The sequence below is a fragment of the Python bivittatus genome, unplaced genomic scaffold, assembly GCF_059951505.1.
Source record: "Python bivittatus isolate LINGU-HERP-01145 unplaced genomic scaffold, Pbiv_v1 ctg000980_np1212, whole genome shotgun sequence".
NCBI classification, from domain to species: domain Eukaryota; kingdom Metazoa; phylum Chordata; class Lepidosauria; order Squamata; family Pythonidae; genus Python; species Python bivittatus.
In genome coordinates, this window is record NW_028277125.1 from 38,653,969 (window position 1) to 38,676,188 (window position 22,220).

The following is a 22,220-nucleotide window of genomic DNA, read 5'->3' on the forward strand; positions in this document are numbered from 1 at the left end:
GCTGTGTTAGCAACCTCTCTGCAATGCTATGAACCGCCTGCATTTCCTCATTTCAGTAGCAGCCTGTGCACAATGATATATTTGTACATTTCTTTCCATGACTTGTGACATTCCCAGAATCGAAGATACACATGTCTTCCCAACTGTGCTTCTTCCTTTAAGGGCTGGCAGAGATACACATTCTGTTGATCAACCACAGTGTTATGCATTTGCTCACTTGTGTTGAAATTAGTTGGATTCAGTCATAGGCTCTTCCTCTTTACAAATATTGCTTATTATTCAAAGATAATGCTGAAGCAAGGCAGCAACTGTGCGCTGCGCTTAGGCTATGAAATAGCTATTAATTTGGTTTAATATTCCAGCAAAACAGTTATTAAAATGGCCTTTCTTTGGTACGTGAAATAATCCAACAGAAGCTTTACATACTATAAACTAAGATAGAGAACAAGCATTAAGCTTCTTCATCCCTACAACAAGAAGGAGGCATAATGACCAAATGGTGATATGAGGGAACAACTCAGTGTTTCGTGTCTTTATGCTTAGAGTTTCCACTTCACTTTGTGCAAGTACATCCAGCAGCAACTCAGCACTGAGAAAAGCCTTCTGCCTTTCTTTCTTTTTTTTTCCTTTTCTGCACTTACTATTTTTTCTTTTCATTCTTTTATTTTATGTTTAGTCTGGATTAGTTTTTATTGTTGCAATTGTAATTTTTAATAAAATTACTATGTATAAAAAAAAGATCTTTGCCACCACTTGAGGTATCACTACACTAGAAGGGAGAAAAGTCCAACCCTTGAGCATCTATTAGTAAATAGCCTCATAACCCATGATTTTGCACCAACATGTGCCCTTGCTCTCTATAAAACTATAAAAGAGATTTTGCCCCACCCCCCAAAATCTCCAAAATTTGGCTAGGCTCAACTTGTATTTATTCATTTTAGTTATATCCCACCTTTGCTCCAGGAGCTCAAGATGATGTACCTAGCACTCCCACCTACATTTTTTTCCCCCCTCACAACAATTCTGTCAGCTGGACAGAGAGAGAGAGAGAGAATGACCAAGAGAAAAAGAAAACAAACGTAATCAGTGAGCTTCTGTGGCTAAGGATGGACCTGAACCTGCATCCTCCCTATTTTAGTTCAATACTTTAACCTCTGTACCACACAGGCTCTCTATTACCACACTGGCTGTCTCACTTAGACCAACCATGATTTAATACATTGAGCTACAATAAAAAATGATACATGCCACTTTGGTGAAAAATATGCCATAATGTTATCCTAGTGTTTATTTCTTCTTCACTAAATTTCATATTCCTAATTATTGCAATTTGCTTCCTACTTCCCTCTATTTCTCCAGAAATTTTGAAGGGCAAATATCTAAGATCTTCCCAATATGATGATTAGCATGCCAAAAAGTTAATTTTATGGATTTTTTTCTTGACTTGGAATAAAAGCCAAAGTAGAATGATCATCATAGAAAATTAAGAAAATGCTAAAATTAAGCTAAATACTATTCGTTAGAGCAGCATTGCCATCTAGTGGTCGGAAACGTAACAACAAGCTTTCCGGGCAAGTTGTTTTCACTTGAGGTGGTCAAGCCCTTTATGACCTCAAAGCTGCACTAATAGTGGACTACACAGAAAAAGGCACCCAGACACAGACACACACAGATACAGGCACAGACATACACAAGCATACACAGATAAGCACACAGACACAGACACAGACACACACCGCACAGCACATACAAATTATACATGGACTCAGCTAAACTACAAGGAAAATCAAATTAGATGTTTCTTAATATATTTCTTGGCAGAGCATGACATGACTGAAGCAAAGGTAATGCCGATCATTATGTGTATATTTGTTGCATAGTAATTTTGTGAATAAAAATATAGTCCCTATTGACATTTTATAATTCAGTAATATTCATCTGACCGTTCCCTTCTTGTCCTCAGAGGTTTGATAGAATTGAAATCAAGAATAGTTTTGAATATAAAATGATCAATTAATCAGTCTTATTGGAGTTAAAAATGGATTCTTGGGGACTATATCAGATGTAGTTCAAAAGAGATACCCCCTGATTGAAGAAGACACCAACTGAATTAGGGGTGGAAGAAGTGACCAGGAGGAGGCACAACAATTGAATGGTGCAGCTCCAAAGTAATGGTGAAAGTAGGGAGATGCTACCTTTATCAGGTTTCCCTAGCCCTATTTTGTTTACTTTGGCTGTGATTCTCCAGAATCAGGGTACAGGTCTTTCATACCGTCTGCTATTTTATCCCTTTGAGATACCAAAAGCTGAACCTATGGCTTCAGCATGTAAAATAACTTCTGAACCATTAAGTTATTAGTACTTTCACCAAACATCTCAGTTTTACAAGTCCCTTAGACACTTGACTTGCTGGATGCTGAGCCTAAACTACTAAGCTTTACACTAGAAAATAAATACTAGTCTTAAATAGTGTTGTACATTCTGTTCTAGTAGCTGGAATGTGTGCCAGGGAATCTGGAGGGTGGGGTAAAAAAAAAAGTCAAGATGGCTGTTGCGGTATTTTGATTGAAGCTCTATGCTTTTTAAATATGTGTTGTACATTAATGGCCACCATCTTGACTCTTCACCATACTCTGCAGACATCCCTGTTGTGTGCTATTTGGCCATAACTGTTAATCCAGTTCTGACTGCTGAATGATGGAGAGGGAAGACTTGGAGAACTTTAGGACATGGGCAAAAAATATACTGCTAAACTTGGATGCCATAAATCCAAGTAATAGCAACAAGTAAAGATCTTCAGGGAACACTAACTGCACCACATCCTCAAAACCTTTACTATAATAGGTAGAAATCTAAAGGCTTCTTCCCTGGACTGTTGATTCTGAAAAGGAAAATCTCTACCTTTGTCCCCCAAAGCAGACTATTACAACACCTGCAATATTGCTGTATGCTTGAATGTCAGGGAAACTCAACATTCCTCAAAAGCTTCTGTGGGTCACTGTTTTAATAAAACAACAGGAAATGAGAAGTGAGACTTAAAGCTGTAATGGCATTGTTAAAATAATGCTTATAGACAAATGCAAACAGCAGAATCCACAGGGAGGTGGGGGACAAAAAAGGCCAGAGGTAGCATTGCAGGGCAAGCTCCTCCTCTTCTGTACATGTGTCATCTCCACATCTATCATGTCTTTTTTACCCCACCTCCAGATGCCACAAGGTGCAAATGAAGAGCAGGGCTCTTAAATATTGAAAATGAGCAGATGGATAAATTGGTTGGATAAATGGATGGGTAAAGTAATTGACTATAGGTCATGTTTTGGTAGGAATGCATCAGACGCAATTATATCTTTAAAGAAGTATAAAGCCAATCATTCTGAAATAAGCACCAGACTAGGATTATCAGCCTCCCTAAATCTGGTACCCATTAGGAGTGCTGGAAGTTGAAACTATAACTCTTAAAATTCTCAGCAAGGACCTTCCCATATGCTCAGTTATATTTGGGGATAGCTCAAAACTGCACAAATCAAGCTATTAAACAGTTGAAAAATATTTGCTCCTGAATATTTTTTTTAAAAAGGAGATGCTGAAAGACTGTTGTTATTGCCAGCAGATTTCGGAAACCTATGTAGCTGTCAATAAAGAAACCAAGAATGCACGGTAAGTATCTTCAATCTAGGAAAATAACAACAAAAATGCTCAGCTCGTAAGATATTGGAGGAGAAATTCATTAAACCGCACGGCATTTTCCTTCTAGCTAGGCATAATATTCTGCCTACCTCCGCAGCTCATTGATATATTTGTTCTTTAAAAGACCATTTCATGTATAGTCAAGGGCATTTTTCCATATGATGCCTCCAACAATCCTATTCACACATTTCTCCAAATGTTGAGAAGCTGAAGGAAGAAAAAAAAAGTATGGTTAGCTCTGGATCCCTGCAGATACTTTTGCCCTCACACATTGGGGTGAATACATAAAGGGGGCCCAAATGCTATGACTGCAATAACTAAGTCATGCTATGTCTGTGTATATATGTACCCCAACAAAGGGACACCTGGATAGCAGCCAAAGGATCTTCCATCTTTCAGTCCAGGCATATGAATATGTGGCTGAGAGAACAAATTAAATGTCTCCTTAATGAAGGGAATAACATCAAGGCAAACATTTGGGATCTACAAGAAGTGATGAGGAACACAAAAGCGGAACTCAAAAGGTAAGTTTTAATCATGATGACACTGAAGGAGGGGCACATTCTTTTTTTGAGAAATGCCGTTCAACTGAAATGTGAAAAACTATTCAGATTTGGACCTTTCTTTGCACTCCTATGGCTCAAGTATTTTCTCCAAAAGGCTCACCAAATAAACATTTAAAAAACACTTTAAACACAAAACTGCATGAATTGGTTGCCTCTGATGGCCATTACCTGATGACCATTATTCTTAATGTTGTTACAGTAGTGTTATTAATATTTCTAATTTGCACAACATCCAAAGTTCTTTGAGTGGATTGTTACATTAATGAAAACATGTTTTATTTATTTATTGTGCCTTCGAGTCCGTGTGGACTCCTGGTGACTGCCTGGACTGCTCATGTCTTGCACTTGGCAGGTGTGCCAGTTGAACATGGGAGAGGCCTTCTCAATGGGATGGCCTTGGCTTGGAATTCCCACCCTAGGAAATATAGCTGTTGAAAATATTCTAGTAGTCAAGTTAGACATCTACTAGAGCCTTCTCTGGAATGTATTCAGCACATCTCTTCCTTCCCAGTTTAGCTGGGAAGGAGTGACAGCTGAAATGTTGCACTTTGTCTAGTTAGTTTATTCACTATAAACAAGTTATTATAATTGTTGCTGCTGTTGTTGTTGCTATTATTATTCCATGGATCATGTCCAGGATAAAGCAAGCCGAGGAAGCCATAACTTTCCTAGAAACAGACATTGAAGCGGCTAAAAAAAAGCAGGAGGAGGAGAATGAAACAGCATCTTTAGAGGAGCAATTTCTGAAAAAAATGGTAGGCAATCATTTAAAAAAAACACCCCTGATTAATTTTGCATACATTATGTGGCCTCCTAAATATAAGAACCATAAATCTATTAGCTAAATCAGCACTAACAGGTGGTATTATCTGAATGTATTTAAAGCAATCCTGGAATGCCTACAGTATGTTGTCATGGAGGGATGAAAGTTTAATCAAACAAATCAAGAAGTAATTGGTTTAGGAAAAGTCTGCTTAAAATGAGCCTCACTGTTTTAGGGTCTCAAGAGGCAACAAGACAAGGCCGAGCATCTCTGGGTTTGGAAAGGAAGGAGGATAAGGCCTAGCTAGTACATGGCTGGGAGGCAACCAGGGACCTCCAGGAGCGTAGGCTGTTTTGAAATAGAAAAAAATCCCAGAAGGCAGGATTTGCTAACAATTTCTGGGCTGCTGCCAAGAAAATGACATGCACATATCATGGAGTCACCAGGAGTCAGGCTTGATTTGCAAGAGTCTTTACCTTTTACTAGTTCAGGATATTTTCTATTGACTCCCTCAATAATTGCAACAAATCTTTACTTGGGGGAGCAGCACAGGAGCTCAGTACTTACAACTCTGGAGATGCGTGCTGACTGCTCTCTGAATAACCCTCTGAGCCTTTGTCATCTTATGAATCAGTGATAAACAGCTATTTGCCCTAACTTGCACTGCTGCAAAGCAGGATAAAAAAGGAATTGCAAGGAAGAAGCTTCATTTTTTTTATCCACCCAGCAGGGCTTGTCCTATAGAGCAAAGTGAGAGTTATCTCACGTGACACTTGCTGGTAGTGTAGTGGCAGTTCCCTGGGCTGTTCCTTCTCAGACTTCCTCAGCTGGAGCACTCCCATCCTGGTCTGCTCTGAGACCTCTGGATGAGGGAGGTCTGTCCTCATCATCCCAATCAGTTTCTGTCTATGGAGCAGGGGGGAGATTCTGTCCTTTGCTACAGGCAGCAAAATCAGTCATTTGGGTAGCCCTGCTACCCAAGTCCTCAATTTAGGCATGATATTAATTCTGTACCAGAGGAGCACCTTCAAATCTAGGAGTAAAACTCTGGATCCCTCAGTTGGAACAATGCAGGAGGCTTGGGGACCTTCAAGAATGAATTTTCTTTATGAACAAAAGAATCATAATGAATCATAGTGAAACATCTCTTTGGGCTAAGCCAGATTTGCTTAACTGTAGTTCATTAAACAAATGATCATGAACAAGCCACTGTGGTTTGTACATGATATTAAATAATAATCTCTAGGTTCACACATTACATAAACTGAAAAAATATTATGGCTCAGTTTTATGTGTGTGAATCTCTCTCTCTTTACCGGCCTTTAGAACTAATACAATTTTTTAAGGCATAGATTTCATTTTTTCTTCTTTCTTAGGAGAAGGACAATGAAAATTTGCATCTAAGAATCTTCATGCTTTCTGAGAAGGTATGTAGTACAGTTGTTCGGATCTCCTTGGAGAGTTTTCATTACAACATAGGATGAAAAGCAAACAGTAAGCATGCTTTTGCTTGTTGGATGGCACTACTACAATATGATGGTGATATTTAAAAGGGCACATATGTGTTGCTTGGGAAGATAACAGCTGGGATAGGCTGGAGATAACCTCATGACAATTACAGATCTGCTGAATACCTCATGGCAAGGAATTCCACAGTGGACGTCACAATGCACATGAAAAAGGGACAGAGCTTTGACTGCATAGTTGTGGCCATCCTCATGACTTTTGAGATCCTTTGTGGATACCCCAGCCTCAGGGCATACTGCTTGCTTTCCTTAAAAAAGAAGGGGGGGGACTTTCTTTTTCTCTAGCCACCAAAAACTCCAATCTTTAAAAATTGGTCATGGATGGGATAAGGTATCAAATAAATTATCATAAATCCAAAAAAAAAAATCCATTTCAGCTTTCTGTCTGAATTCATGCTAATTTGGGGAGAAGGTGGATGATTTTTGGAATAAGATCTTTCAGATTTTAAGTTAATATTATTAAATCAGCAAAACAAAAAACCCCTACAGTTAACAATGTTACAAATTTATGATGGAGCAAAGAAAAACTTAACAAGTAAGCCACTTACAGCCCACCTACTTGCATCTGAACAAATGGCTATTGCCTGCATTGACATGATCTCTACTAACAGCTGGTTTGAAAAAGTCTGGCAAATGTAATCATAAAAAACTCATCTCCAAACTTTTGTTTTATGTAAAGTTACAGTTTCAGATAACTTTCAGATAGAGTGGTCTTCTTTTCCCAGGATGAGCAAATTGCAAACTTAAAATGTTAGAATGTAAGATCTAGTTTCTGCAGTGCAGAAATATATAATTGCAGCCTCCCTGACAGAGGGTTAGCCTCTATTTAAATATTTCCAGCAAAGGAGAGTCTACCACCTCCCAAAGCAGTCTGTTTCATTGTTGAACAGTATATTTCTGTTGAACAGCTCAGTAGGAAATTCTTTCTGATGTCTAATAAAAACCTGCTTCCTTGTAATTTAAACTCATTGTTTCCTATCTTGTATTCTGGAATGACATGAACAAGTCTAGGTGATCTGTACATGGCAGCCCTTTAGATATTTGAAGACACTTACCATGTCTCCTTGTAATCTTCTCTTCCCCAGGCTGTACATTCCCAATGCCCCAACCATTCTTCATAAGTTTTCACTTATCAACTCGGTTTATTAATATCCTTCCTAAAATGTGGTACATAGAACTAGACACAATATTCTGGGTGTGGCCTGACCAGTGCAGAATAAATCTTGACACTACAGTTCTGTTGATGCAGCCTAGGATAAATTTCCTTTCTGCAGGTAGTGTCAGCTCACATTCAGCTAGGCACTCTAATCTTTCCTGCGTGTACTGTTGCCCAGTGTGATCTCCTCCACATTATATTCATGCCTTTGATTTTTTTATTACCCAAAGGAAGGGCTTTGCATTTTTCCCTGTTGAAATTCTCCCTGTTATTTTCTGTCCATTATTCCAACTTGTGAAAATGTTCTTGCATCTTGATGCTATCCTCTAAGGTATTTGCTATGTTCCCTACTTTGTGTCATCTGCAAATTTAATAATGATATTTTCTAGCTCTTTACTGAAGTCATTTATTAATATGTTGAACAATGCAGTGTATAAAACAACTATGGGGTATGCTACTTGACACCTCGGTCCAGTTTGATATGTGTCTGCTGCATTCCCATGGCCAACTAAACTGGTCACTCTAGCAAAAAAAAAATCAGTTTGGATTAGCATGACTTATCAATCAATAGGTTCAATGAAAGAGAAGAATAAGACAACCAGCAGCAAGGTGAGAGGACTCATTTATATTAGCAGTGGGTGCACCATTGGAAGACCCGAAGAACCAGATTGGGGACAGATAATCTGAGAAGCCAATAGAAGAGAATATCTGTAGCTCAGGGTTGAACTGTGGAGTCCTTGTTGCTCTCTGAGCTTGATTGTTGGATTGCAGATGTTTCATTACCCAACTAAGTAACATCATTAGTGCATCAGTGAAAAGCGCTGATGATGTTACCTAATCAGGTAATGAAACGTCTGCAATCCAACAATCAAGCTCAGACAGCACCAAGGACTCCACAGTCTGGAGAAGGTCTACCTATGTGTTCATGAAGGGCCGACACCAATGTAATGGCATGTAATCAATTCAGTTAATAATACGCCTACTGAAATTATGCCTGATGGCAATTTTGATCTCTGGAAAATATATTGTTCTATTCCCTTATTTTTATTGGTTTAACTTAATGTAGTTTAAATGGTATTGTCAAAAATCTAATTACTGGACATCTGTTAACTAAATTAATATTCCATGTGATAAAGCAGAAATGGATTTTGTTGGGGCTCTTTTAGTATCATTTTTTATTATTTTTCTGTAATTCTCCCATTGTTACTCATAATAAATGTTGACCTAATTTCATGCATGTTCAGCCTAATTTTAAAAGCTTTTTGCCAACAGATAATTCAGGCATCTTGCAAAAGCAATCTTTTGCTAGCAACCTGCTTGGGTGGGGTGGGGGGGGGGGCTAAAACAGGGGACAGAGAAAAACCAAGAGTATTGTACATGTTATATTACATGTTAGCTGTGTCAGGTCCCAGTATTGCATAGGCCTGCTCAATTTATATTCTCAACATGCCAGTTTGATCACATGAATCAGCCTTTAACTATGCTGGTGTAGTTTTTGTTAACAGTGTGCTTTCCAGAAGTTTTAGACTATCTCCCGTGGCCAAATTTACTAATGTAATTGCCAGGTCATTCTGCAGTGAGATCACATTTATACATGTCCTTGTGGTGGACAAGCAGGTAGGCCCAGGATGTATTACTGAGATCTGTTCGAGGGCACAATAACTCATATGTTCCTCACCACTTATCTGGACTACTGCAACTCATTCTATATGGGTCTGCCTCTGAGAATCCCCCAGAAACTGCAGTAGATATAAACTGTAGCAACCCATTTGCTAAGTGACACTTTGCACAAAGAGCACATTAAAAGTACTTTGTGGGCAGCACTGGCTCCCAGGAGGCTCCTGGGTGCAATTCAAAGCACTAGTTTAAACCCATATAGGGCTTGGCACTTTGATACTCACAGGTCTGCATTCTCCAATCATAACCAACCCAGCCAACAAAACTGCCCTGAGAAAAGTTGCTGGTTGCACCGTGCTTCCATGAAATGGGGAGGAGGAGCTGTCCTGCATCTCAATGGTAGTTCCTGCCTTTTGGAACAGCTTCCTGATTGAAATCAGTCTGGATTCCATCTTGATTTCACTTCAGAAGATGCTCAAAACTGAGCTCTTCCAAAGAGCCTTTGTTAATTGATTGGCTGTCATCTAGGCTGAAGGTATTGTTGACATTTTTTTATTAGAGTTTGACTTTCATTTCTTTCTTTCCTTCTTTCTTTTCTGAAATGTGTTTTATCTTTACTATGGATGTTTTATGCATGATTAATTAACTTCTTACTGTGGATATCTCAACTGTACAACATTTCATGTCAATCCTGAGGAGTCCTATTGGATCTGATGGTATGCAAGTTAAATGAATGAAGGAATGGGTAAATAAGTAAGTAAGTAAATAAAATGATGAGTAGTCCAAAATCTCTGGAGGGCATCCTGGTGAGTAAGACTGGTGTGGAATAAAGCTGATCAAAACCAAGTTTCATGTCTAAAGTGAACTGGGAACTGTTATTGATTCATTAGTGTTTGTTCAGCCATATTGAAATAAATGTTTAAAGAAATATACTCTAATTATCTCCACAGTTCACATCCTTCTTTATCATATGTCTACCCTGGCAGAGTGAAAATCATTACAGAGGGAAACATGAAACAGCTTTCACATCTGAATATCTCAGCTGCAGCTCACTTGTCACAGAAATGAATGTTGTGCCTAAAGCACTAAATTTTGATAGATTGCAGCCTTTTCCCCCAGTATAGTTTTGAAGTTATTCTTTAATTTCTATTGGAATAAACATTCACATTATTTAACAGGCTTAGACACTATTCTACCGAGGCATTGTAAAACGGATTAAACATTTAGCATCCAACCAGAGGTGGCATGGCAGGTCTGTAATTAAAATCACCTTTGGTTTTATTTGCTCCTACACAGACGTACAGGGACTTCTGTGAAAGTAAGAGAAGCAGTTTTTAAGAGAAGGTGTTTTGCTGGTTCCAAGTCTCCCACCAAAGAATATTCTCCCCTTTGAAGCTGCTGTTAACTAGCTTCCTACAAGGAGGGAGAAACAGAAAGAGAACCCTGTTTATCAGTAGAACAAAACAAAATTGGAAGCTTCAGATTTAGGATTGCCAGACCTGCCTCTGAATTGGCCTTTATACATAAAGATGCAGTAGCAAGGGACAGTTGGCTGGTCAATCTATAATGGTGAACTGAATGTGAGTCTTTGTGTTGCTTTTGTGCCCAAAACTAGAGTTCAGCTCTGACAGCATCAAAGAATATCAACCAGCAGAATTACCTTCAGCTCTGCTGTTATGTCAATAAACGATGGGTAAGTAAACGTAGAAGCAGAATAGAAGTAAACCCAATATTAAAGACTTGTCTGTGTGAAAAATGGGAAGATTTTTTTTATTATTATCTATAGAACTAATTTCAGGCTAAGGACTAAACTTGGTTATTGATGGTGGTAGGGGAACGTGCAGGGGGGACGCGGTGGCGCAGCGGCTTAATGACGCTGAAAGTTGCTGGCCAGAAATGGTCGACGCTTCGGCGGTTCGAGTCCAGCCTTCGCGTTAGCAGGGTGAGCTCCTGTTTCCTCCCCAGTTCCTGTAAACCCAACAGTTTGAAAACTTATGTGAGTAGATAAATGGGGACTCTCACTCTGGTGGGAGGAAAAATGCTGGCGGCGCCTTGCAAAAAAGGAGTCGGGAGCAGTTGCTGGTAAGCGCGAAAAACTGCGCGCGCCTGAAAAGGGCGCGAAGCAACCGAAACCCCGCCTCCTGCACTCGCCAGCTGGGCTCTGCCCTAGGAAGGAGGCTCTGGCAAACCACTTCTGAAACAATTGCCTTGAAAACTGCAAGGACTCGTCCAAGCAGTCACTGCAGAGTCGGTAACGACTGAGCGCAGATTAAAAAAAAAAAAGGGGAACGTGCTGAACTAAACTTGGTTATGTGGTGGTAGGGGAACATGCTGCAACATATAGTTGATTTAGAATAAATTGGGGGGGGATCAGGGTTATAATTAATTATACAGAGAGAAAACATCACCAGAAGTCCTGCTATGTAACTGTTGTTACAGAATTTAAATGTGTGAAGTGTCTTATTCAGTATGAATTTTCAACTACAGATGACCTACAAATATTAAATCAACCTCTTCCAAAGCATTTAAGTTAAGTACAATTGATCTGATTGATATTATTGCACCAAAGATACCACTTGTTCGCCAGGGCAGTCCTACTGCAAAAATCCAGTTACATGTTTCTGCATTTCTTTGCTGCCATCTAGCGGTCATCTGGATGTGAGGAAAATATATCTTTGGGTGAATCTTTGGGTGAAAGAAGCAAGTTTTTAGAGGACTCAGATGAATGGGATCACCTTAATAAAATTGAAACATAAAGGAATGTGGAAGCATCCTTGAAGCTGGTGTGAACCAGGCTGGTTGTAAATTCCTTATCATAAACATCCCCATAGCAACATAAGGGAGGATGCCTTCTTCCTGGCAGTTGGCACCTTGAACCATTCTGGTTCTTCCTCTCTGACACTATTGCTTTCCTTATAGATAGCAGTTGTTCTGTGCTTGTAGATAGCAGACAAGAACAGGGGCAGAAAGTAACTTGAGAAGTATTCCTCACTTAGGCAGGCCTGCATCATCATACGAATAGGTATGTGTATGCGTTCTTTTCCCTTCCCCTTCTTGTAGAACTATATAAATATCAGGGCATCCATTTTGCCTACAGGGGAGTGTCTCCCACTAACCTTTGGTGGGGTCCCCCTCCAGTATGTACTGTCTAATAAACACTGCAGTGAAGCCTTGATTATTTTGCATTTGTGTCCTGCATTTTGATTCCACATGGATAGTGATTGATTGACCAATTGACCCGATATCATAGCTCTACTTGTTCACAATGCAGCACAAATAAGAAAAGACTTCTGGATGAAAAGATTAGGTGCTGTAACATTAGACAATCACAAGCTGAGGATAATATCCAGTATCGTGTCTGATGAATACCACATTTTCCATCTTAACATTTTCTATGCGTTCCACAGTGAATGCTGTACCCTATCTCAGAGCAGCTGAAGAGAAAAGCTGAAATTCTTTTCTTTTCGTCTTAGACTTCTGCTTTGTTACTGCTTTTGAGATAATGAAATGAGATACCCACTGAGATAATTTTATTATTATTATTATTATTATTATTATTATTATTATTATTTTAATTAGAGAGAGCTCCAGGAATGCAAACTGACTTGTGAAGAGGAAGATGAGATTTTCACAAAGGTGCACTTTATTATTATATACGCCAAACTTTCCAAACTTTCAAAGGGTTAGGTGTGTTAGTTGCAACAAAAATGCAGAGAGTCTTATGGTGCCTGTTAAATGTATTATAGTATCAGCTTCCATGGACTACACTATATCAGATCTATGGGATATGATGCTGTGAATTATGGTTGCTGTGGGAGCACAGGAGAAGACTATAAAGGGAGAAGCCAGAGAGAAATCAATAAGAAGAAGACAATAATAGTTTCATAAAGTTAAGCAATTCCAAGTACGATTCTCTCTGAAAACAGCAAGTTCAGTCCATAATCCCAGAGCATCATGATCCCCAGGGTTAAATATACATGTAACTCTTCTGTAACATTCACGCAGTTACCGCGGGCCTCTCACGAGTGAGGGGAAAGAAGACACCAAACTGATTCTCCTTCGAGGGGGATGAGAGCGCCCAGACTGGAGTCTGGAAACCTCTTTTATTGAGTACATCAGAGGGCAGGGTTAAGCATATATACGTCACACTACCTACTACAAGCTCATAACTATATATGGTAATACATGAAGCGCAAGGGATCATGTGCTCCGATTGAGCATGTGACAAGCTGCGGGGGCTTGCCTCCTGAAATTTGAGGCTTTACCCCAGGTTGTTGCTGGTATTTTCCATGCTAGCTTACTTGTTAGCATATGACTGATTTTACTAGTCTGTACTAACAGAAATGCCTAGCATGTGATGGGGTGTTATAATGCAACACTCTTCCCTAAAGGAGAAATGAGCCAATGAACATCCAGCATGTAACTTGGCATGTGCTTGCATAGAAATACAGAGGGATGGGTCAGAAGGCCTCCCCTGGCTCACACAACCCTCCTACTTACTCTCCCCTGCTTCTAGGAGAGACTGCCACCACCCGCTTTATTCTGTACAATATCCCTCTCTGCATTATTTTACTCATGAGGAGTAAAGTGGCAAAGTTCCTCTGGTTTTTCTTGGTAGGTTAGCCAAATGAAAAAGAGAGAGCATGATAAAGTTAAAGTCCTCCCAGGATGTGAGACCTGCTCTGCTCCCCACTCCCATCCCAAGAGAGAAGGTACAAGAAAGGCAAGTTGCAGTTGTCCTTCCTGCGCCTGACTGGTTGCTTAGAGGGTGAATTTTGGAGCTTTAATGTCTCTTCCCTCTATCTAGATTTGTGTGATAGATCACACTGATTTTTTCCTTTAAATTTTCTGCATCTGAGCCTTTTGGAACGGGACGTCTCCCTATTCACTACATATCATCTTTATTAGTGATCTCTTAATTAACCTTTCCCAAAGCAAGAACTTTTCTTTTTTTCTTTTCAATTTGGCAAGAGGGGTAGCAGGATAGTTGGCTGGTATTAACTAGGCCTTTGAGTGACCTTCCTAAATATTTCACTTCTGTTCTTCCCTGCTAATTTTCAGGTGTTTCAAAGGCAGCTCAAAGAATCCAACTGATTTTGAGGACAAGCATCTTTGAGGTTTTCAGCTACCTGCAGTGCTTTCATGTTGGCTGGATTCATATGTTCCATTAATCCATGGTTTATTTGGCTATGATTTCTTGAATGAATCACAAATGTCTGGGTCCTCATAACAGTAAAGCATGCATGATTTATAAACAACAATAACTGGGTTCCCACAAGAGACTGAGCCACACACATATTATATTTTCGCTTCATGCAATGTTTCTACTCAGTCACTGTATCTTTAATTAAGGCAATCATAAAGAACTTGCAAAAATGCAAATGACCACTAATGACAGCAAAAATCTGTTTTCTGTATCTCTTTGCTGCCATCTAGTGCCATCTGGAAGTTTGCAGCCTAGATATGGTACTTAATGGGCATTCAAATGTGTCTCCTATTATGGAAATGTGCTGAATAATAAAAACAACGCAGCCAAGAAATATGTGACGAGTGTGACAGAAATTATGTGAATTTGTTTTCCAGATGAAACACCAAATCCGGGAGCTAGAAGAGCACATACAAGAGTATGAAGTAAAAATACAGGTATTTTGTAAAGCGCTGTAGTGTGGGTATCATATGTGGGCTGCAAAAATCCAGATGACTATTTTATGGCAGCAAAGTTGGAGTTTCCTTTGCTGCTCCCTAGTTGTTGTCCATATTTATGCAGTCCCAAGATGGTCGCCTATTGAAGGATAACTTGCTGATGGCTCCTAAATTAGCTCTGGTTGTTCTAGGTGATGACCTAAGGCAAGACTTAGATGGAGGAGCATGACTCTACTAGTCATTCTAGATCTTCAATACCATCAACCATGGTATCTTTCTGGACCCCCTGTGAGGGTTAGGAGCTGGGGTCACTGTATTTTGGTGGTTCATTTCCTTCCTGTTAGAGCAGTTCCAGATGAGGGACAGATCTGGGACAGATGAGGTCAAGCCTCAAGCACTGCAGTAAGGGATGCTTCTAGCCTTGACCATCTCTCCTGTCTTACTTAACATCTACATGAAGCCACTGGGGAAGGTCAGTCAAAGGTTTTGAGTCTGGTGTCATCAATATGTTGATGATACCCAAGTATACATCTCTATCCCAAGTCATCCAGGAGATAAGGTTGAAATCTTGTCTCAAGGCATGGAGGATTTAAGGGTCTCGATGGGGGGAAACGGGTTGAGATTAAATTTTAATCTCAACTTTAGGAAACTGGCAAGTAATTGGGTTGTGGGTTTAGAAACTGACTCTGGGATAATACCAGGTTTAGTTCTGAACAGGGAAAGAGCTCCCCTAGAAAGATCTGCTGTGTAATCTGAGGGTGCTCATAGCTCCTGTTGGAACAAGGCTAGGAAGGCCTTGTTCAGCTTCAGCTGGTCTACCAGTTGTGACCATTCCTAGAACAGAAGGGATGAGCTATGGACACTCATGTCCTTGTTACTTCATACATGCACTACTGGAATGTCCTGTATATGGGACCACCTTTGAAAACCATCTGGAAATTGTAACTAGTGCAAAATGCAGTGAGCCACATGTTAACCAGGACAACCTAATATTTATCATGTAACACCAAGTTTGTGGCAGCTGCATTTTCTGGGTGCAGTTCAAATATTGGTGATGCCTTTTAAAGTCCAACATGGCTACTTCCAAATTCTTGATTCTGAATTGAATCTGCCTGCCCAAGTCATTTCTGTAGACCAAGCTTGCTGAGAAACCCACTCCTTGCCTGGTGTGATGAGAGGGGGCTTACATTGCACAATTTTCTGACTAACCTTATGGATTTATGAGTCCCACTTATAGTCAAGCACTCTCCTTTCTCCCCCTTCTTCAAGCATGTACTCAGGCTCCACCCATTAGCTTTAACCAACTATTCACAAGTAACCGTCACTGGGCATCTTGAAGGAGCTAATTTTGTACACAGATCAAGTGAAGAAGACAGGATTTCACATGCCATGTAGTAGGACTCCTTTTCCTACTTTTCCTAAGGCACTAGTATTAGAACAGCTAGAATCTTTTAGTGAGTTATGGGCACATAGTTTCAGAGATTATAGAGTTTTGTTGAAACTCTTTCCCCTCACTTTCACTCACACTCTCATTCCACCAATCACTCACATGGCTCTTGTGACCCAGTGTTGGCCATATGTCTAGCCCATTAGCATGGGGGTCCTCTATCCAGATAGAAAATCTTTTGCTTGAGGTTTTTTATAGACTTGCCAGTTGCTGGGCTAATTGCCATGCACAACATTGATTTACATGCTGTCCCTTAAAAAGTTTATTACTCCAGCCAGCAGTATCCTCACTCTTCAGGGATCTGTTTTTCTAATCTGTTTGTTTTATCTTTATCTTTTACCTTTATTGATTTTATTGTAATTTCTTTGATTGTTGGGAGCTGCCCAGAATCATTGAGAGCTGAGTGGCATACAAGTTGAAATAATTATTATTGTTGGTCGCACATTCAGCCAGATGCTTAGACTGGATTTGGCATTTTTATCCACCTATCGAGTCCTTCCCAAGGACCTGGGATAGGCAGATGTTGTTCTTTGATGGTGTTAAAGGTATCGGCGCAGGATGTCAGCTGTTCCAAGTAAAGCTGCCTTTTGCAATTGACTGAGGGTGATTTTGTCAATGCTGATGGTGTTCAAGTGGCGCTCCAGATGCACCTAAGGCACCTATAACTATTGGTACTGTCCTTGTTTTCTTTTGCCACAGTTGCTCTACTTCTGTTTACAGGTCCTTTTGAGGGGGGGGGGATTATTATTATCATTATTATTCCCAGAAGTTTGGTATGCCAACTATCTGACAAGATGTGGACATGCCTTTCTCACTTCTGGAAAATGGCTTTTTGATCTCTCAAAAAAAAATGGCTTTCACTGACATTGGCTGTAACTCTTCTGTAGCCTTCTTTTAAATTTTGCCACTCTTCAGAGGCATGCATTCTGCCAGATATATAAGAATCACGCCCTCACTTTTAATATTCAAGCAGCTTTTAAAAACATGGCTTTTTCAACATGTATTTGGAGACTGAGATGAGAGTGAGTAGAAGAACCTGAGTATGTGATTATGTTTTGATAAAATACAACACTATGGTTTTATTATTATAATATTGCATCTGCTAACTATATTTTACTTTTGGATATTTTGATATTCATTGTGAGTACTGCATTTTGACAGATTTGTATGTGCTTGCTTGTAAGTCACTTAGAAACAAATGATTGAAGTGGCATAAAAACATTTGTAATATACAAATAAACAGTACTGCTGGATAAAATATGAAAAGTAGATACAGGACAGCAGGAAGAACAACACAGCTAAATATGTCTTAGAAAGTATATTATTACAGTAATGCATCAAAAAATAATCCTTAACAACAATCAGAGGAATCTCTAAAGGAATAATTGTCATTGTTAACTTCTTTCTTTCTTGTAGGCAGTTTTAGCATGGCCTTAGTTATTTCCTCTGTAACTTGAAACATGAAAATGTGTATGTCATGTCTATGGAGAAATGCAAAAACTCAACATAGATGTGACAATTCCATGTCTTTCTCAAAGGAAAGAGCTGTAGGTTTCCACTTTGCACTTCATATAAAAAATTAATAGAAAAAACAGACATCTCAATTTTGAATGAGATCTGCCATGAATATTAGAGAAATTTCCAAAAATCTTACTTATCCTATTATTTGTTAAGACCTCATTTTTAGACCTTATCCTTTGGTTTCATGTGCTTTCTTACAAGCCACCTGAAATCCTTGCTATATATTACCCATCCTTAAAATAGCTATTTGTAAAGAATATCAGCAATTGACAGTTCTGACAATGAAGAAATGCTGCTGGATATCTTTTCTATTTGAAGTGAGACAATACCTGCTGAGAATACACAGTCAATGGATACAGTCAGCATACACAAAATGGCTACCAGACTTTGAAATGTACAAAATTGCTGAGGGGGAAAGGAAGAAACAGTAACTTGCTGTATATTTGCTCCTAGGTTCTTCAGGACAGAGAGAAAACTCTGCAGAGTGAGCTGTTAGCTGTTGCGAAAGAAAAGGCTCGGTAAGGCACTTCTATGAATCCAGTTCTTTCTGTACCCTATGTTAAATCTCAAAGTTTGTAAGTCAAACAAACCTTATTATAATTCTGCACATGAAGAATATGGCTTTGACTGTAAGTACTGCTGTGCTGGAAACTGGGAAAAGGGACAGAAATTTTCCACACACACATGCTGTTCTTCTCTAAATCACACCTTTTTCTTGTTGTGGTGCTTTTAGGTAGATAATCTGTGCATATTTCCAGCAGATAAAGCCTTGGCTTAACGAACTGTACGTCTACAGTTCTAGACAGAAAATGCCAGATGGAGCTTTTTAAGAGTCTCCTATTGGTTTCATTCCCTCACACAGCTTCTCTCAGTACCTTTATTTTGAAAGTCACTCATAGTCTGGGGTGGGGGTGGGGGTATGGGAAAAAATAAGAATAACTCTTGGTTTCTTGGATTCTGGCACCTTTGTCAGGTTATCTTCATTGACATCTGAAAGTTGCAGCCCTTTCCACCAGCTAAAGCAGTTCTCTCCTTCCATCCCACTGCAGCTTCCTCTGCCACCTGTTCTGTAGGATGATACTGTGATACGCACAGTATCTCCAGTCCACGCCATACAAGACAACTCCAGAAACATCCAACAACCGTGTCTACCGTTGCCTAATGGTTTCAGCTCTAAGGCACATGTAGATCCATTAGACACATCAGACATCACATGTGCCATAGTCCCAGGCATTTTAATCAGCTTCTCAATGTGTCAGCCCTCCAAGGTAGACCAGATTAGGAAATCAAAACTATGAATGCTAATACCACTCTTATTATAAGGTTGCAGTAACAGAATCTTGCAAGTCTGAATATCTTTCCCGCTCCCTCCTGTTATCTTTGTGAGAACTATGGAGGGTCCTGTCTGAGATGCTTCCTCAAATTACATTTCTGCACCCCACTCAGATTTCTTTTATCTGACTGTTGCCTTGATTGCAGCTGTTCCTCCTGTTCCTCAAGATTATTCTTTCTGTCCATTACACCATGTGACACTGAGCCTGGTTCTAACACACAGAAAAAAAGCAAGTTAACTTTGAGGCCATTACTTCATCCCAGATCCACCAAGACAACTTACCCTGTAGGCAGGCAGGCAGGCAGGCAGGCAGGCAGGCAGGCAGGCAGGCAGGCTAATTTTATCTTTTTGTTGTTGTTAATTTTATCTTTGTTTTGGTTATTCTGCAAACAATCAGGTACTAGGTTCAGTCTTCTTTTTAAACCACTCTTGTTGAAGTAATATCAGAGTTAATTCAGATATGCTAGCCCAATATACTTGACAGAGATCAAAACAGGACAGTACCTTTACAAAACATCATGGCAAGTTGCAAGATTGGAAAGTCAGCATTTTTTCCCACCCAGCTTTGGGTCCAAATTTCAACAGTATCAACTAAAATGAAACCAAATTTACTAATTTCAAACTAAAATATTAATAAACATTATTCCTTTTAATTTCTTTTAATTCAGAATGATTTTTGCATGGATTAGTAATGTGCCCTTTGCATTGCATTGCATTGCATTAGTTCTGGAAGTAAGAAAGAAGTTGCAGCAAGGTCTCAGAAGTTCACTGTAAATGGGGAAGACAATTAACCACCTCAAAAAGTGAAGGTGTAATTATTCATTGTCCAGTAGTATCCAAGAATCTCCCATCAACTGAACCTGCCTGAGCATGGAAGGCCAGAAATAGCTCAGACACAGCATTAACCCTGGGTTACTTTTCAAGTCCTTGAAGGTGTGAGAGGAAAATTTTAGTAGCCTTCTATGTGTTTTAATATTAGTTTTGATTGCATTTGATAAAGCCAAGTTAGCTTCTTGTGACCTGTAGGGCAGTGACAGGAAAAGTCAAATGCAAGACTAAGCAACTTGTTGACGGGAATAGAACAGGAAGGTATGGTAAAATTAGCACCAAGACGTTACGAATCAGTTGCTAAACCTAGGAGTCATGTCTGTGGTTTGTGGTTTTAAAGGATAAAAAGGATTGCATCTGAGGGGGTCGGTACCATTTTGGTCAAGCTGTTTACCTGACGGCTCGATTAAAATGGTCACGGCATTGCAATGTGAATCTAAGTAGGTACCATGTATGCTATTGGTTGAACTTTACTTGCTTGTTGAACTAACATTTAATAAAGCTTTTAGAACTTTGAAGTGACTTGTTTTATGATGTGTCTGCCTCCCGTGTTTAACGTGGTTTTTCCCTTGACAGAGGTGTTTATGTCTTGGTGTGGACATGCCAAGTCAGTTGTTATACTATATTCTTCTCAGGTTTAACAGGGATCTGTAAATGAAGTTTAAAGCCTCAAATCCCTTTTGGATGATTTTATTTTATTTATCAACATTTATATGAATTTTATGCTACCATTTTAAGCTTTATACTACCCAGTTTGCTAATCGTAATACCTTTTCTCTTTTGTTACACATGGGTAGCCTAAGCAAGCATTTTAGCGCTCTCTGTTTGTAATACTATTTTTAATCATTCTTTGTATGTATTTCTTCTGACTATTCAGATATTGTCAATTCAACTTTGGATATTTGCATATTGATTTCCTTTGTGCTGGTTAATGATCTCAATAAAGTTTTTTGGCTGCAGTTTTCCTAGGAAATGTGTTGATTGTTTGCATAATCAAAGGTAGCTGAAGTTAGCCAAGTCAAGCCCAAAGCTTTAACAGGAGTCTTAATAGTTTGCATGCTTAGGACAGAAAGAGAGTTCCTGACTTTAAAGGAGGCATTCTGACTTCAGAAAATCTGATTCTAATATCTGTGTCATCTCTAATGCTAATTCTTTCCAGAAGCAGAGCTTGGGGGTGGAAGGATATAGTTAGAGGGACATGGAATCAGTGGATCTAGACTTTCACACACACACACAAACACACACACAAACGGGGGGGGGGGCAGCATTTTATCTATATTAGCCCTGGAATTGGTATATATTTTTCTGTTCCTTTTAGTTCTTCAGAGGAAATTTATTTTTTAAAAAAAGAGCCAGGGAGGAAAGGCTAGGGAACAAGAAAAACATCCAGTCATAATATTAATCTCAACTTTTTATACACAGTCCATGCTGTTGTGGATATAAAGAACATCTTATCACACAAGCATGGCCCTCTCAATGTCAGCTTAAAAGATATCATTTCTTTAATAATAACATTCACAGACTGCCACATTCTTTGAGGATTTTAGAATCCCATTTGGGAGGTTTTAGGAACAGACTAACCGGTACAAAATCTATTATAATAATCCAGTTTTTTTCTTCTTTCAGATGTCACAGCAAGTTCCCAGGCAAGTTTTTGAATCTTCACCCAAAGAACTTGATGTATGAAATAGCCAGGGCCGAACTGGTCAGTAACCTTGTTTTATCCAATATAGAGAAAGCTATCTGGTCAGTCTTGTGAACACAAATTATAGTTCACCAATCAGGAAAGATTTGGTTCTCTGTTTTATCTATAGTTAGCACAATTATTGCAACTGAGTTTTGACAGAGGTGGTTGCTTGGTAATATCTTGTGCTTGGACCTGTAGAATAAGATGCTGCTTAATAGTTTCTGAAGGAGAAGCGATGCAGACCAATGTTATATAATTTGTGATTAACTCAAAGAAACTGGCAGGTTGCCTTCACAGTAAACTCATATTCTACATTTTGCAATTATTATCTTCTTAAACAGCCAAGAGATACTGTATCTATAGTCATAAAATAAGGATTGACTTAGCAGCCTGACATTATGGTGTTCCTCTACATTAACAGCAGGGCACATATTTAGCAATAATTG

General features: G+C 39.2%; 1 protein-coding gene across 1 annotated transcript in view; it reads left to right on the forward strand.

Annotated features, from left to right (window-relative positions):
- The first annotated feature begins 1,829 nt into the window (after nucleotides 1-1,829).
- The window catches only part of LOC112541606 (uncharacterized), a 29,241-nt gene continuing 8,850 nt past the window's right edge, over nucleotides 1,830-22,220 (forward strand). The window contains exons 1-10 of the mRNA XM_088132462.1: nucleotides 1,830-1,844; nucleotides 3,608-3,657; nucleotides 4,047-4,211; nucleotides 4,891-5,008; nucleotides 6,393-6,443; nucleotides 10,931-11,008; nucleotides 12,895-12,951; nucleotides 14,899-14,958; nucleotides 18,380-18,444; nucleotides 21,714-21,737. Coding sequence (XP_087988588.1) covers nucleotides 1,830-1,844; nucleotides 3,608-3,657; nucleotides 4,047-4,211; nucleotides 4,891-5,008; nucleotides 6,393-6,443; nucleotides 10,931-11,008; nucleotides 12,895-12,951; nucleotides 14,899-14,958; nucleotides 18,380-18,444; nucleotides 21,714-21,737 — 683 coding nt within the window. The remainder of the gene's footprint in view (nucleotides 1,845-3,607; nucleotides 3,658-4,046; nucleotides 4,212-4,890; nucleotides 5,009-6,392; nucleotides 6,444-10,930; nucleotides 11,009-12,894; nucleotides 12,952-14,898; nucleotides 14,959-18,379; nucleotides 18,445-21,713; nucleotides 21,738-22,220) is intronic.